The sequence below is a fragment of the Canis aureus genome, chromosome 2 (genome assembly GCF_053574225.1).
Source record: "Canis aureus isolate CA01 chromosome 2, VMU_Caureus_v.1.0, whole genome shotgun sequence".
Taxonomy (NCBI): domain Eukaryota; kingdom Metazoa; phylum Chordata; class Mammalia; order Carnivora; family Canidae; genus Canis; species Canis aureus.
The window spans coordinates 66,331,753-66,347,815 of NC_135612.1; the positions used below are offsets into that span (position 1 = coordinate 66,331,753).

Genomic DNA, 16,063 nt, shown 5'->3' on the forward strand with positions numbered 1-16,063 from the left:
TATAAATGAATGAGTCCTAGGGAGATAAATCCCTGGGAGAGCAAGGAGATGAAGCATGGCTGACAACTGGTCCAGTCATCTATGGAGCCAGCACTAAATGACCTTGTCTGAAAGTGACCAGGCCTGAGGGTGGGGTTTTCATCATGGTTGTATGTAAACCCAGGACAAGCTTTGGGTGAGATTCAAAGCATGCAGTCTTAGAGAGGAACAGAACCGAGGGGACTTGTCAGGCAAGCTATTTTTGTTATTCTGTTATTCTGGGATGTGTGAATACTTATACTTAGGGCTTCTTATTATTTCTACCTATGATATTTAAATAAATGAGTATAAAACAGGATTATTCTGTCAACTACCCCATTTTTTATAGTGTTGGGCAAACTAAATATAGGGACACCTGGGTGGCTGAGTGGTTGGGCATCTGCCTTTGGGTCAGGGCGTGATCCCGAAGTCCTAGGATCAAGTCCCACATCAGGCTTCCTGCATGAAGCCTGCTTCTCCCTCTGCCTGTGTCTCTGCCTGTTTCTCTCTTTCTCTCTGTGCGTCTCTCATGAATAAATAAATAAATATTTTTTAAAAATAACTAAGTATATACTAAATAGCTGGATACCCCACTTTCACAATCCCTGAATCATTCAGTTTGTGATTCTTAAAAAAAAAATCATTTAGGGCACCTGAGTGGCTCAGTTAGATAAACATCTGACTTTTGATTTCAGCTCAGGTCATGATCTCAGGGTTGTGACATCGAGCCTCACATCAGGTTCTACACTGGTTGTGGAACCTACTTAAGATTCTCTCTCCTTCTGCCCCTTACCCACCACTCCCTACTGCTGGTACTCTCTCTTTAAAAAAAAATACATAAAAATAAAAGCCATGTGTTTTCTTTAAAGAAAAACAAGTATTTATTTTTGAGCACTTGTATTGATTCTTTGCACTACAACTGATGGTAAATGACATTTGTAGATGTCTTCTTTAACCAAGCACTTGAAAGTATAGTGGCTAAGCATGCATTCAGTGGAGTCACGCTGACAAAACTCAAATCCCACACCTGCCACTTACTGGTGGTATTATGGCTTTGGGCAAGTTATATAAACTCTCTGTTTCTCCATTTACTGCTCTGTATAATGAGAATGATAATACTAAAATCAGCCTCAAGGGGTTATTATGAGGATTAAATGCAAACCAGAACAAAACAAAACATGTGAAGCATTTAGAGCAGTACCTAGAGCATGATAAGCCTTTTGTAAATGTTGGATAGTATTATTCATTCCCAAAGTGAGTGTTTACTCTGTGCCCAGAATTGTGTTAAACAGTGAGACACAGGGGTAGTGGCAGTGTTGGTCTGTGATTTAGTTCAAAACTAGCACCCCTGTTTTCTGAGTTTTGAAACAGTGGGGAAGTAGACAAGAGAATCAGCAGATAGAGAACCAAAATGTTAGATTTGTTATTGATAGTCTATTCAGAAGAACATATGTTAGAATGAGATTGGAAATGGTCTTGCTAACTCCTAACTCCTGCCTTGGCCTTGGGGTAGCACAACCTGGTAAGGTTTGAGTCTATAGCCTAAGTCCCCTAGTTTAAATTACTCTTCTCACTACTCCAGATGGGGAAGGGAAGATAAAGACCAAATCTCCAGGGTTTGAGGTTATTGTAGATGAGCTCCACCCAATGGACCAATGATACTGCCAGCAACGAGGTGAATGACTCTACCCCAGAGAGAAGTTAAGGTGTAACAAGAAACCAGAGCATGGAGAAGAGGTCTTCCTATCTGCTAAAGGTAAATGATTTCTGTTAAATTGTGTGAAATTAGGGAAAGGAAGTCTGGCACATCCTCAGAAAATAATAGTAATGTCAAATGATACCTCCTCTAAAAAGACTTTTTATCACCATCATCTGATGTTTTCTTCACAATGATCACATAAACCAAATGGAAAGAAGAAAACTATCATTAATTGACCACTCACAATTTCTCAGGCAATGCACAAATGCTTTACGTGCTCTCTCTCAGGTCACCTCACCTTCTCAAGGTCAAAGAAGCAGGACTGGAATGCTACACATGCAACTACAGGCATGAGAGGAGAGAGTAGAGGGTTCATGGCAAAACAAACCCCACCCCATATGATTCTTGAGTTTGTATACATGTTCTCTCCAAGATAATTTTCATAATTCACATTTGTTTGGTGCTAAGAAATAAGAAAAGGAAAAGAATTTCACACAACTCCTTCTGATACATTAAATTCTTTGATCTTTAAGACAACCCTTTGAAAGAGAATCAGTAATTCAGCATACAATTTTGAATGCTCACTCCATGAAGGGCACAGGGCATGGGCTCTGGGCTGTAATGACAAGCAAAAACAGACACAAACCCTTACTTCGGGGGAAGTTTCAGTCTTTATAGGTGAGAAATGCCATCAAGCAGCTACAGTGATGAATGTAGAAGGACAACTTCTTTGAGTCTGCGAGGGTTCAGAGACATGTCTAGGAAACTGTCTGATAAGGAAAGTGCTGGGGAGTGTATTCCAGGCTGAAGGAATAGTGCATGCCAATGTCCTGTGACTGAAGTCAGAGGAAAGAAAGCCAGCAGGTATGGTTATCTGTCTGCATTTTACAGATGAAAAACAACCTCAGAGCAAGGCATGGGTTACCAACATCACCACAAGTGAGTGGAGGAGCAATACCTAGAATCTTATAATTAACTCTCAAACTCTGTCACAGTGAGGTCTTCCTCCATGCTAAACTTGTCTTAGCAAGAAGAAAAAGCTGGCAGGGGTGCTGTTGGTTAGCTTTTAATTTCAGTGAGAAGGAAGCTCATGGGGGGATTGACTGTTTTGTAATTTCAACAAAGGCACCAAAAGTGTGTAGTGAGAGCTAAATTGTGTTTCCATCACCCCACCTACTTGCCACAAACAACTAATGCACAGTGGTGCCTTCCCAACTTCGTGGCAGCCATATTTCTCTTTGTAATTTCTTTTTCCATTCTTTTCTCAGCTTAGCTTCTCAGAACTTTTCAAAAACCATGAGGAAAACTCCACCTATTAGAAAAAACACAGACTGTGTACTGAAAGGGCAAGGACACACACACACACACACACACACACACAGTGGTGCCTTCATTTATCACTACTTCTTTCCACCTCCACCCCATCCCACCAAACCTGTGTACTTAGCAGACTTTAATAGGTGGCTGTGAGAATCTGCTAAAGCTAGAACTTTGGTACCTTTCCTCCTCTACAACCATGTTGCACACATGTTTACATGCATTTCTCAGGCCTAGTCCTGAGTCTCTCCTTCATTCTCAGTGTCCTTTTAGACTCTCGTCTTCTAACTCCTTGATTTCTTTTTTTGAATGTCAGTCCCTCCTTAGGGGCTTCAACAAGCTCAGTAACTATAAAGAACTGTTGTCTGAGGATAGAAATCTTGCCTGCATTGTGTGCTTATGCCACTTACTAGCTCTGTGAACCTCTAGTCTTTCTGAGCATTAGTTTTATCTTCGAGATATCACCTATTGTTAAGATTTTTTTAATAGTGATTAAATGAATTAGAACAATCACAGTGGATGATGTGTGAACGACAGTTGCAATTATTAATGAATGTCTCTGAGTCTCATATTCATTGCCTATAAATTAAAGATGTTAGACCTCATGATCTCTGGTGCTTTTTAGGTGACAAGGTCTCTGATTCTTGGTCACTCATCATCCCTTGTGTTCTTCTTCGACTTGTTCCCTCTCTAATTACATCCCAGTCTCTTCCAAACACAATAGGCTTAGCTCAGGGCATTGTGAGGACCAATTCAGTTTATAGATGAGATGGGTGTTGGTAGTGTTTCTTTGCATCAAGAGTGAAATGACCCATGCCAAGGCAGGAACATGGTTTTTGAAACTGTAAGTGCTAAGTCCCTAAGGATGAACATATCTTTAAATTATAGAGCGAGGGGAATAGGTGACCTTTGAGGGGTTGGATCAGAGGAGAGTAGACTATAGGAGCATTTCAGAGTATTAAACACTCCTTTGGGATTTGCTCCCAAATCCCCTCACTGGCCTGCTGGACTGTTTTCAACCTAGGACTCGATTTCATTAGCATCACTGAGGATTCTTTTGGGCCTCCTTACACTGTGCAAAGAAATGAGGATCTCCTAGGAAGGTGGGGCACAGAAACAGAAAGTGAAACAGCTTCAGAGCCAGAGAAATCAGTGTCCTTCCATCCCAGCTGTGCCACTTACCTGCTGTGTGGGCTTTGGCAGATGATTCAACCTTGGTATTCATCATTTTCCTAATTTATACATTTGAGAAAAATATAAGATATGTCTTAGAGTTGCATTGAAGATTACATGATACACTGGCACCAACATGTGCTCACAACAATCATGCAAGATAGGCTTTGTATAACTTGGTATAGTGTTGGCTTAAACACTTAGCAAATGAGAGAAAGCACTATGGTGGGATGATGACCATTATTGGTAATCAAATCTAATTTCTGCCAGGTACCAGCTGTCATTGTAGACAAGTTTCTTAACATCTTTGTGTCTTATTATTTTCATCTGTGAAGTAGGTATAATAAAAGCTATAGTTGTGACAGTGAAATAAATTCATTTATGTAAACAGCTGACATATGGAAAGTATGATATGTGATACCCACTTTTTATAGATCTAAGATAGCAAGACGGTGAATGTAGGTAGATTCTGAATTTGACTTATTAGCTGCAACAATGTCAAAAGTATGGGTCAGAATTGAAATTCCTTGTTTTCCTTTTCATGGCTATAAAATAGCTGCTGCTTGAGCTCCAAGCTTCCAGGTTTCATAAAACACAACCCAAAGCAGGAAGGAAAGAGATGATGGCCCAGGAGCTTTCCCCCTAGTCAGCTATTTTTTTGTTTGTTTTTAAATCCCCAGAAATTCTAGACTCCCCCTTATTTCTTATTGGCTAGAATTGACTAACTGGCAAATGTGAATGAGATTCTATGACATAAACCAGTCATGACCTTCAGGGACTGGGCAAATTGCTTCTGAATCAAATGAAAATCATGCTAGTAGGTAAAAGGGAACATGTTTGTTTGATAGCCAGTGAGCAGTATTGGATCCATTTTTATTTTAGAAATCATGACACAGGATTCCAAGACGTAGAAGTGATCTAGCCATGACCAGATTGGTGGGAGGTGTCAGGTTCTACACTGGAGTGTAGATTCTCTGACTCCAGTTGCTTTACTACATTGCTGCTTATCTACTTCTTTGTTAACAAGAAAGAACAACCAGAAGATATCGTATATTATTTTCAGGTTAAGGCATTATAGACCACTGTTTTAAAAGGTAAATGTGACCTTTTGGAAAATTTGGGACTAGAATCTTCAAGTGTGGATTGTTAGTTCATTTAAGCAGTAATTCCTGGGTAGACACTATCTTCATCTATCCATCCACCCATCCATCAATCTTTGCCTCCTTCTTCCTTTCATCCATTTGTCATTCATCATCTATTCTTCCATCTTTTTATTTATACATCCTTCTATACATCTTCTATCATCTATCTATCTATCTATCTATCTATCATCTCTATCTATCATCTATTTATCTATCTATCATCTATCTATCTATCATCTTCATCATCATCCTTATCATCTGTTTGTCTGATCTATAACTGGTTTTTCCTCTTTCTCCCCTTCTTTCTTTTAATTATTCACCTACTCAGCCATCTATCCCCCACTTACCAACTGCCTCATTGTATTAAGTGTTGGAAAATGTAACAATGAAAAATACCTATTATTTACTCTCAAGAAGTTCACATTCTATTTAACAGGCAGGCATTTCCAATGTATCCAGTACCAAATGGGGCTCCAATCTGTGTGCCCAGTGTCCAGTTTTAAGTGACCTCCTTGGTTGGGTGGACAAGAATTGCTTAGTGTGCTTTTTCCCTGAGACCAGTAAGGCTGTGCAGGTGGCTCAGCACATAGGCCAGGGCCCAGTAGAGCACCCAGTTCTGATGCAGCTGTCTTGAAATTCAGCACACTGTCTTTGGCATGAGCAAAAACTCTTGGAGTTCTTCAGATGTTTTAAAACACCAAGTACATTTTGCAAAGTGTTCTCCCTTGAATATTTAAAATCATGTTTTATTTAAGGGAAATGACTTTCATAAATTTCTGACCCATTTGAGCTTTATATCATTGTAATATTCTTTAAGAGCCAATTCGTGTCCAATAAGGCTTTTCACCTTGTTTAATGACTTTTTAAAATTCTCTTCTCTTGCAATCAAAACTGTATAAGCCAATTCGAATGCCAAAGGGTTCAAGTTCAGTTCAGAGTGCTCAAATCATGAATTCTGAGAGAATTTTAAGTTGGTTAAATGAGTTCTGCTCATCCGTATTCAACTCTGTATTTCTAGCGATTAGCCTAGTGTGGACTCAATGCGGGCCCCACCTGAAGTTGAAAGTAGAGTTTTCACTGAATATTTGAAAATAGTGTAAGCATACCTTGCCTTATGCATATAGGAGATATCCTAGGAAGAGAAACTGGCTTATGTTTCTAATTCTGAGCAACCTAGAAGGTAGAAAGTAAAACCAAGTATCTTTATCTTTATTATGCTATGTTTTGCCATGATCTTATGTAGTCTCTGGAACAGTCCCAGAAGGTAGATATTACCTTCACTTTGCTAATGAGGAAACTCAGGCTCAGAGAAGTTAAGAAATTGACCAAAATCACACAGCCAGGAAATGGCAAAAAAATATTGTTAGGTCTTCTGAACCCAAACTTTGAGGCCTCCTGAGTTTCATTTCCTTCTGTGCCCTACTGGATCCATAAACTCCACTGAGGTATGGCTGAGGTCTTCCTCCTAAGCAATGTGTCAGGTACTTCATATGAGCACATTACTTCACTTAATCTTTGCTGTAACTTCCTTTTACAATTGAAGAAACAGTCTCTGAAATGTACATTACCTGTCCCAAGTTACAGAGCAGGGCCAGGCAGACTTGGATCTGGATCCTGGTTTCAACACTGTATTTGTTCCTGAGGCTGCTATAACAAATGACCACAATCTTGGTGGCTTCAAACAACACAGACTTATTTTCTTACAGTTCTGGAGGCCAGAGGCTGAAATCAAGGAACCAGTAGGTCTGCACTCCCTCTGAAGGCTCTCAGGGAGAATTTCTCCCTTGCCTTTCCCTGCCACTGGCTGCTATTGGCATCACCTGGCTTGTGGCCACTTCTGTCTCTGATCTATCCTCCCATTGCCTTCTTCTCTGTGTGTCTTCTTTGTATCCCTTATATGGACATGTGTCACTTGATTTAGGGCCTACACAAATGGTTCCAGAGAACTCCTCATCTCAAGATCCTCCACTTAATTATATTTTCAAAGACATTTGTTCCAAGTGAGGTCACATTCACAGGTTCTGGAGGTGAGGCCTTGCATGGATTTGTCTTTTTGTGGGAATTGTTCACTAGCTGTTGACTACAAAACTAGACCCTTCAACTGTTTCTATAGAATGTTGGTGCCAGAAGTCCTAATCTCACAGCATTGTTGTGGTAGAGAAGTGGTAGGTATTGATACTGCTCAGTGTTTCAGCACTGAGTACTCCCAGTTCACAAAATCTTCATCAAATGTCACATCAGAGGCCACAATGGTAGATTCTTACAGCTCCACAGACACACAGGCAGGGAGTAGGTGTCATCCACTCTGCAAATGAAATGAATAAATACTTTACCGGTAAAAATTTACTCCCCAGTTTTGACCTAGCAAGTTCTCCCATCTTGTATTCTTCCTCAGTCTCTCCATCTGCCACATTAGGGAAGCCAATCCTAGAAGTTCGGTTGTTATTCAGAAGGCATTTTCCCTAAGAAACAGTCTCTTGCTTGGTGGCTTGAAAGATGACAAAGGCTTTCCAGAACTGATCTGAGGCTAATCCATAAATGAATGCTTCTGACTTCCATCATCATATGGAAGCCTGCAATACAACCTCACTTCAGTGGGGAAGTATGTGGGTTCAGCCCAAACAACCAGGGAGATTTTGTCTTACAGACTTTTGGAAATAAAATCTGTTTCTAAGGAGGGAGAATCTTTGTATTGATGGGTTAATGTGAGCCAGCTCTGTCGCCCTGGAAACCCAGGTGCACAGCAGCACAAGTTGACCCAACCCCCTTTCCCCCTTCCTTTATTCCTTTTTTTTCTTCGTTTGCTTTCTATTTTATCTTTCATCAAACCCCTAGCATCTCTTCATCATATGCAAGGATATGGATTAGGTCCAAGGGGTACATTATATGGGCTCAGATGATATGGATATGGGTAAATGATCACTATCTGACACTCATAATAGAAGATTTAGAGTATTCTGGGGCAGTGAAACACTAGTCATGTCTGGGGGAGAGCAGGTGAATTGGGACTGGCTTATAGAAGATGCAGTGTTTGAGTCTGATCTTGAGAGATTCAGAGTATTGGGGTGCCTGGTTGGCTCAGTCAATTAAGCATCTGCCTTTGGACATGATCCCCAAGTCCTGGAATTGAGCCCTGCATCAGAGCTTCTTGCTCATCAGGGATTCTGCTTCTCCCTCTCCCTCTGCCTCTCCCCTTGCTCATGCTTTCTCTCTGTCTCTGAGATAAAGAAATAAAATATTTTTTTTTAAAAAAAGAATGCAGGCCAGGCAGAGGAAGTGGCGTATGCAAGTGTCAAAAGCTAAAAGGTAAATACTAATTTCAGGGAAGGTGGGTCATTTGCTATAATCAGAGTATAAGACCATAGCAGGAACCAGGACCTGAAGGAACAACCAAGGGTGCTACACTGAAGGCAAAGGCTATCACCAAGGGGTCAGAAGCCAGTGAAGATGGATCAGAGGGGAATTAGTCTCAAGTCAAGGAGATCAGTGATGATGCTCTTTGGCTGGTTTATATGCTTACTGTTTGCCAGGCATTCTTCTAAGCATTTTCAATATATATATTCACTGGTCCATCCCGTACTACAATCCATGTATTCTTTCTTCTGGCAAAAAAAGAGTGAAAGGGTCACCCAGCTAATAAATGCCAGAGCTGGAATTTGAACTTGAAGTATGTCCATGACAGTGGGAGTGGGAAAGAAGAGGTGGAAGTTCTAGGACTTGGGGCCCAGTTGATGAGAAGGGAAGGGAGGTAATCAGGTCTTCAATTCCACCTAGGTTCCAGTTATGGCTATAAGATCTGCTCTTCCCTCACAGCTGTCCTCTCCTACATCCTGTCACCTAAGTGCTTGTGCAGCCAATGTCCCCAGGCCTGGCCTCTTCCAAAGGCCCTTTACATTAAGGGAGTATCAATGCTATTTGTTGGTATAGGGGTTTAACATCCAGACTCAAGTAATCCAGATTACTGGGTTTGTTACTCTGCTTTCCCCATCTTAGTTCCCTGCTATTCAGGGCATGATTATTGGACTAGCAATAATAACTAGTTGGGGGACGCCTGGGTGGTTCCACAGTGGAGCATCTGCCTTCGGCTTAGGGTGTGATCCTGGAGTCCTGGGATCGAGTCCCATATCCGGCTCACCGCAGAGAGCCTGCTTCTCCCTCTACCTGGGTCTCTGTCTCTTTCTCTGTGTCTCTCAGGAATACATAAATAAAATATTAAAAAATAAAAATAATAATAACTAGTTGGAAATTCAGAATCTCAGGCCCCATCGCACTTTCTTAATCAGAATTTGCCTTTTATTGGCTGGTTCTGACATAGGTGAATTCTGTGGTGCGCTAATATTTGAGAGGTGCTGTTTTTCTTGCATAGCTTTGAGTAAATTATGTAATGCCTCTTGGTCTCATTTCCTTCATCTGTAAAATGAGGGAGGTGATAGCATCTTCCTGATAGGATTATTTGAAAGAACTAAGTATTATTTAGTTCAAGAATATAGAACAAACCTCAAAAAATAGTACTTATTGCTGTTACTACTTAGTTTTTTTTAAACATTTTAAAAAATTTATTTGAGAGAGAGAGAGAATGAGTGAGGGGAGGAGAAGAAGGAAGGGAAAGGAACAATCAGACTCTGCTGAGCACAGAGCTCCACAAAGGGCTTGATCCAGACCTGAGCCGAAATCAAGTCAGATGCTTAACTGACTGAGCCACCCAGGTGCTCCACTATTTAGTTCTGATAAGGACTAACTTTTGCATGCTGACTTACAGGTTACAGAGCACAAATTTTATGATCTGAGTGAGTTATTGCAACAATCTTGTGAAGCAGATGAGGAAGGAGGCACTGAGAAACATCATGATGGGTCCCAAGTTAGATTTTAAAGTCTAGTTCAAGCATTCCATTTTTAGGGGGTATAGGACACAGTTATATAGCTGCTTTTATTATCTTTGGTCAGAGCCATTTTTATGGCAGAGATTGAAAATCAGGAGATCAATCTCTTAAACTCTGTTTTAAGCCAGCAAACTTTTGGAAGCTTCTGTACAGACAACCTGCCAGTATGTCAGATCTGAAGAGACCAGGAACTCTTGCAGTGTCTTGGCTCCTCCAGACCCATCTTCATCATCCTCTCGCCTGCTCTGTGCTCAGGAGACTGACCAGTATGGACCACATCAGTGGGTTCCCTTGTCTTCTGAGTTCTGGGTGAGTTTCTCCAACAAGGAGCCCTGGCAGCAGGTGGTGGGTGGGAGGTGAATGATGATGGTGTATTTATTCCCCCAATCCCTTTCCTGAAGGTCATGCAATGTGGGCTGCATCTCTAAAGACACTGTTGAGAGGTCCTCTCCATGAAATTACTTACCTTTTCTGTGGTTCAGTACCTGTCTTTCCAGAGCTAGTGTTGGAGGCAGTTGCCTGCTGTGCTCTACCAGCACCTTTTATGCTTTACCCTCACCCAGCTCTCACCTACTAAATCCTTCTGCTATGACTTGTCTTGAATGAGTCATGTTTCCTACCATGACCTGAACTGATGGGGTGGTGGTGATAGGGTGGTATTTTTGTCTTCTAAAAGGAAAAGTGAGTCTAAGAGAAGGGAATGATGCATCTATCATCACATGGATGATTAATGATTCTAGAGCCAAGTGTAAAATCCAATCACATGAGGTCCAGTTAATATTTTCTTACTGACTGATGTTCCCTTTACCTTACTTTTCCCTTCACTTCCTTTGCACAGGTCTCTTCCAAGGCTTCAAAATTAATTTGATAATCCTAAATTTGTATGCTATTTCTCAAAGAGAGTTCTTGAATTGCATAAGTCTAGAACTCCACACAACCAGGAGCCTTCCCTCTGAAGGGAAGTGTAGACATGTATTTGGCTGGACTATGAAACTTAGCTTTAGCTAAGGGAGAATGAAGGTCAAGGATTCACTCAGGGAATCCCACACTAGAAAACCCAATGTGACTCTCTGGGACCTGCCTGCTTCCTACCTGTTGCTGGCCCTTCACTCATGCCCTAAGTGGTACTCTCTTTGTTCCTGGCTGCTGTGGATGGTGACACCACTGCCCCTTCTACTATCATGTTGCTAAGGAATCACAAGAATTCTCCCAATTTTTTTCGGTAGATTTAGAATAAAAGCATATCAAAATATTGGGGTCTTCAGCATATGAACTGGGTTAGGAGCATCTACTACATAATCCTGTTCTTTACTGATTTGGAAATGGAGAGAGGTATCCTATTTCCTCTTTTTTGTATCTCTCACTGGCCCATCTCTTAGATATTCTTCTGGAAATGGGCTCTAGAGTCACCCTCCAGAGTTACCACAACCTCTGTCATCCTCCCCTTGCCTTCTTTCCTTCTGAAAGGCTCCTGGGACAAGGTAATGGTGACCAGGGTGGCTAGAGCAGCCACCTAAAATAATGACCATAAAGTGTCTTGAGAATGAAGCTCATCCACAGTGTGGCCACATAATTGCAAAGAAAATTGCCCTTCACCAAAGATTCATAGGGAATCATTCTCCTCTCATTTCTTACTCTTCCTCAAACACCATGCTCTGCCCACCCTATGTCCCTCTGCCTCTGCCTACAGCACTTTCCTCTCCATTCCCTGACTTCCAAATAAATAAAAATGCCACTGCTTGCTTCCATAAAGTCTTTAATGATTGACCCAAGCAGGATTGAATTTTGCTTACTTCTGAGAACATATTTAAGTAAAATAACGTACTCATTGCCTTATATTAAAAAAATGTGCTCGTATCTATTTGTAGTGTTCTTTTTTAAAAAAGATTTTATTTATTTACTCATGAGAGACACACAGAGACAGGCAGAGACATAGGCAGAGGGAGAAGCAGGCTCCCCATAGGGAGCCCGATGCAGAACTCGATCCCCAGACTGGGATCATCCCCTGAGCCAAAGGCAGACACTCAACTGCTGAGCCACCCAGGCATCCTTGTTTGTAGTGTTATTTTGTTTGTATATTGCTTTTACATATATTAAAGCCCTGGATTTTTAATTTATTAGACTAATATTATTATATCAATTTTTTAGATGAGGAAACTCAAGGGCAATGAGTTTTTGTAATTTTTTCTATTATTGTTCAGCTAGTAAATGGTTTCACTAGTAGTAGAGCAATAATCCTTAATTGTAATCCTTGCTATACATCAGTAGAAGGAGGAGGTACAGAGTCTGGGATGAGGTATTCCTGGATCTCCACTACACTGACCCACTCATTAATTTCATGATCTATGGTCTTGATTCCCTTAGAAATAATAAAATTTGACAATATAATTTAGTAGAAATAATGGGATGTGGAAACTTGCATAATCTTGGGCTCGTATCTGGGGTAGTTGTTTACCAGCTAAGCAAGTGACATCTCTAAGGCTTTTTCCTTATCTGTATAAAGGAGTTTTAATATTAATGGCATAAACTGCTAGTCTTTTTTTTTTTTTTTTTTTACAATATCCATTCTCCCCTTTCTCCTTACGAATAATTACCAGAGTATAGACTATATTTTCTAGCCACTCTCACAGCTTTTGACTAAGCATTGTCCATTGATACATATGGTAGCATGTCACAGGTCCCTATTTGAACTTTAAAGAGAAAAAAAAAAAACAGGTGTATATTCTTTGACCTTACTTTTTGCCTTTTGTCTCCTTGCTGGGTGGAATGCAAGCATAATGACTGGAACTAAAGCAGTCATTTTGGACCATGAGAAGACCTTGAAATGGAGGTGACACCCAGAGGAGGCTGGGTTCTTGAAATATTTTTGGAGCAAAGTCAATTTACCTTCTCACATTCTGTCTTAGAATTTATGATGACAGAGGAATGTTAAGACACTCTTAGTTCTTGAGTCCTTACTTTTAGCCAAACCTCATCTTAACATACATCATACAATACTTTTTTTTTGTAGGTTCATTATAAGTATTAGATATATCTATATCTGAGGTTGTTCTTCATGGAGGTACTAAGAGATACTCCAGTAGTGTTAATTACTGTAAGTCCTGCCTTGGACTACTGAGTCTGGGTCTCTGATAGACCAGCTTCTAGGACCTGGTCTGCTTTAGAGGTGATTTTGATTCCTCTATCATGAAAGGCTGTATATAGAAGCAGAAGGTTCAGAATCCCAAGTGTTCCATTATTCTCTGGCTTTATGGTTGTATAGGTAATTCTGGCTAAGTTGACCACCCAGATCAGCTTAGAAAAGAAAAACAGAGGAATAAGAAGTCATGGATGGAGATAAATGGGTTGGAAGGTTAAGATGGCATTTTTATGAGTTTAGTAGTCTGAAGCCTCAAGTTGGGTCACTTTTTTCTTCACTCTCTTTAGTTAGTACACAGTCATACAATATCAGTAAGAAGATATGTAAATTAATTGTTCGAAGATCTCATGATTTGTCCTACTAATGTTAAATTTTGGGAGGCTACTGGAATGATGGAATGTGGAGTAAACATTTGTTGAAAGCCTATCACATGTCAGGCCCTTTATGGTATTCCCTTAATATAGTCCTCATAGCACCATTGTAAATGAAATGCTGTTATCCCCATATTAAACTTGGAAGAATGGAAGCCGGAGTGGTAAGTAATTCATCCAAGGTTACAGAGTTAAGTAATAGTAGAACTGGGATTCACACTAAGTTCTAATTTTAAATTCTGTGCTCTTTAAAAATAAAGTCTCTATAAAACCTTGGAAATGAGACCAGACGTCCAGAACCATCTTCTTTCCCCTTTGGGTATCAAGCTGCAATTTCTTCCCTAACTATGACTAAGATGGGAAAGAGTTGACATTCTGATCCTCTCCCATCCCTGAAGGCACTGTCTATACCCTTTCTTGTAGCTCCAACAATTTCTAGGTCCTTAGCAAAGCTACCCACCCTGAATTGGATGGTCTGATGGGCCTGTAACAAGGTTGGCATTCAGGAGCTGCATCCTGCCCATTATCCACTCCTAGCTTTGGTAAGAGCATTCCAGCTGCTACACATAATGGTAATTTATATATTGTCACTTACCACCATCCTTCAATGGGCATGGGAAGGTACCATCAGATAGTGAAATATCTTACTGACAGCTTGTGAGTAAAGCCAGGTTAATTCTCCCAAGGACATATGATGCAAACTATCTGCTTAACAAGTTTTTCCAAAAGGAAAACCTTGTAGCTGATCATTTCTTAAAGGCTATTTCTGAGCCTATGCCTGAAGACAGAGTATATGAATTCTCATGATAAACTCATTGTAACATGTCCACTATAATTTATTTTGGGGCAGTGAGGTAGATTGTAAAAATCGGCATATTTTACACCCCTTTGGCATGTAATTTTACAACTCTTTCTATCAGGAGGTACACCCTTTCCTCCAGTCTTTGGATCTGGGCTGGCCTGGTGATGTGCTTTGGCCAATGAATGTGGCACAAGTTATGAAGAGACAGTTCCAAGCTTTTATTCACTCTCTTTTGGGACCTTGCCCAGCCCCTGTGTAAACAAGCTGAGGCTAGCCTGCCAGAGGATGAGAAACCATGTAGAGTGGAGACACATCATTGCAACTGAGGCCATCCTAGATCAGAAGAACTGCCAACCTGCAGGTAAAGTGTCAGAATCATAAGCCATACTTAACTGTTATTATTTTAAGCCTGGGCTTAAACATTGATAAAATATTTACAGTGAAAACTGAAAAACTCATAAAAACAGTAATAAAATCAATCACTGAGCTTTGGTGATTGATTAGAAAGCAACAGCTGATACACTCCAATGATAACAGTTTTTTTTTAATAGATGGTGCTTGCTGAGCATGCTGAGCAATGCCATGCACCAGCATCTTGCCTATTTTCCCTCTTTTCATCTCTCCATCCACAAAACCTACCATTTTATTGAAAAGTTACTCAGCAGTGTTTTATATGTCATAAAATTTAATCTTTCTATCTGCCATATAAGATATATGTTGTTTCCATTTGATGGAGAAAGAAGCTGATTCTCAGAGGGATTGGGTGAATTGACTAAGCCTAAGGTACCATCTGAAAAATGGCAGATCTGAGATTTGATCTGCATCCTATACCTGCATTTTCCACCCCCATGGCTTGTATTTTTCTGGTCACTTTTCAAGAGAGGTAACTTCATGCCTTATTTTTGGAGAAGGACTTTCAAGGAAGTTAAATAACTTGTCCAATTAATAAGTGGAAGAGTAGGATTTGAACCTACAATTCACTGACTCTAAAACCTGCATTAACTGAGGTTCATTATTAAGAAATATGTCCTAACTGGAGAAGAACATGTTTACATCCATGCTAGGATCATGTTACTTCTTTGTTTTAGAAACTTGTTCTGCTCTGTTTGACTATGTTTTAAAAGTCATGTTTTGCAAACCCCAAATTGTAACAGAAAGCAGGTTGTAAAGGAACTGGTGAGAGTTATTGCCCAGAAAAACCAGCTGGGAAGCATTTCAGTGTCAATCTTATTATTGCTTTTAAATTAGCAGTGACTTCAAAAGCCTTTGAAGTAGCTGGCAGAGAATGCTTGGATTGGGGAAAACAATCACTAGAGGGTATTCTCAGCAGGCATGTACTTTATAAACGTTCCTCCTCTTTATGCCCTGGCACAGAGAAAGGTTGGAAAAGAGGTAGAGGGATCTTAGCAGGAAGCTTCTAGCTGACGTGAATTGCCAGGAAGACCCAATTAGCCTGTCCCTCTCAGTAGCAAAAGCCCAAGCAGAAGGAATAAATTATTTGTGGCAGTGGCCAAAGCTGCTG

At 40.4% G+C, this 16,063-nt stretch overlaps 1 protein-coding gene across 25 annotated transcripts in view; it reads left to right on the forward strand.

Moving 5' to 3' along the window:
• The window catches only part of LOC144301100 (uncharacterized), a 217,777-nt gene that overhangs the window by 23,181 nt on the left and 178,533 nt on the right, over window positions 1-16,063 (forward strand). For 24 of the 25 annotated variants that reach the window (XM_077877639.1, XM_077877748.1, XM_077877764.1 and 21 more), the window contains exons 3-4: window positions 10,354-10,538; window positions 14,660-14,902. In XM_077877639.1, the coding sequence (XP_077733765.1) occupies window positions 10,354-10,538; window positions 14,660-14,800 (326 nt within the window). In that variant the 3' untranslated portion in view covers window positions 14,801-14,902. Of the gene's footprint in view, window positions 1-1,600; window positions 1,775-10,353; window positions 10,539-14,659; window positions 14,903-16,063 lie in introns of all 25 variants that reach the window. The other variant, XR_013367984.1, reaches the window with a different exon arrangement.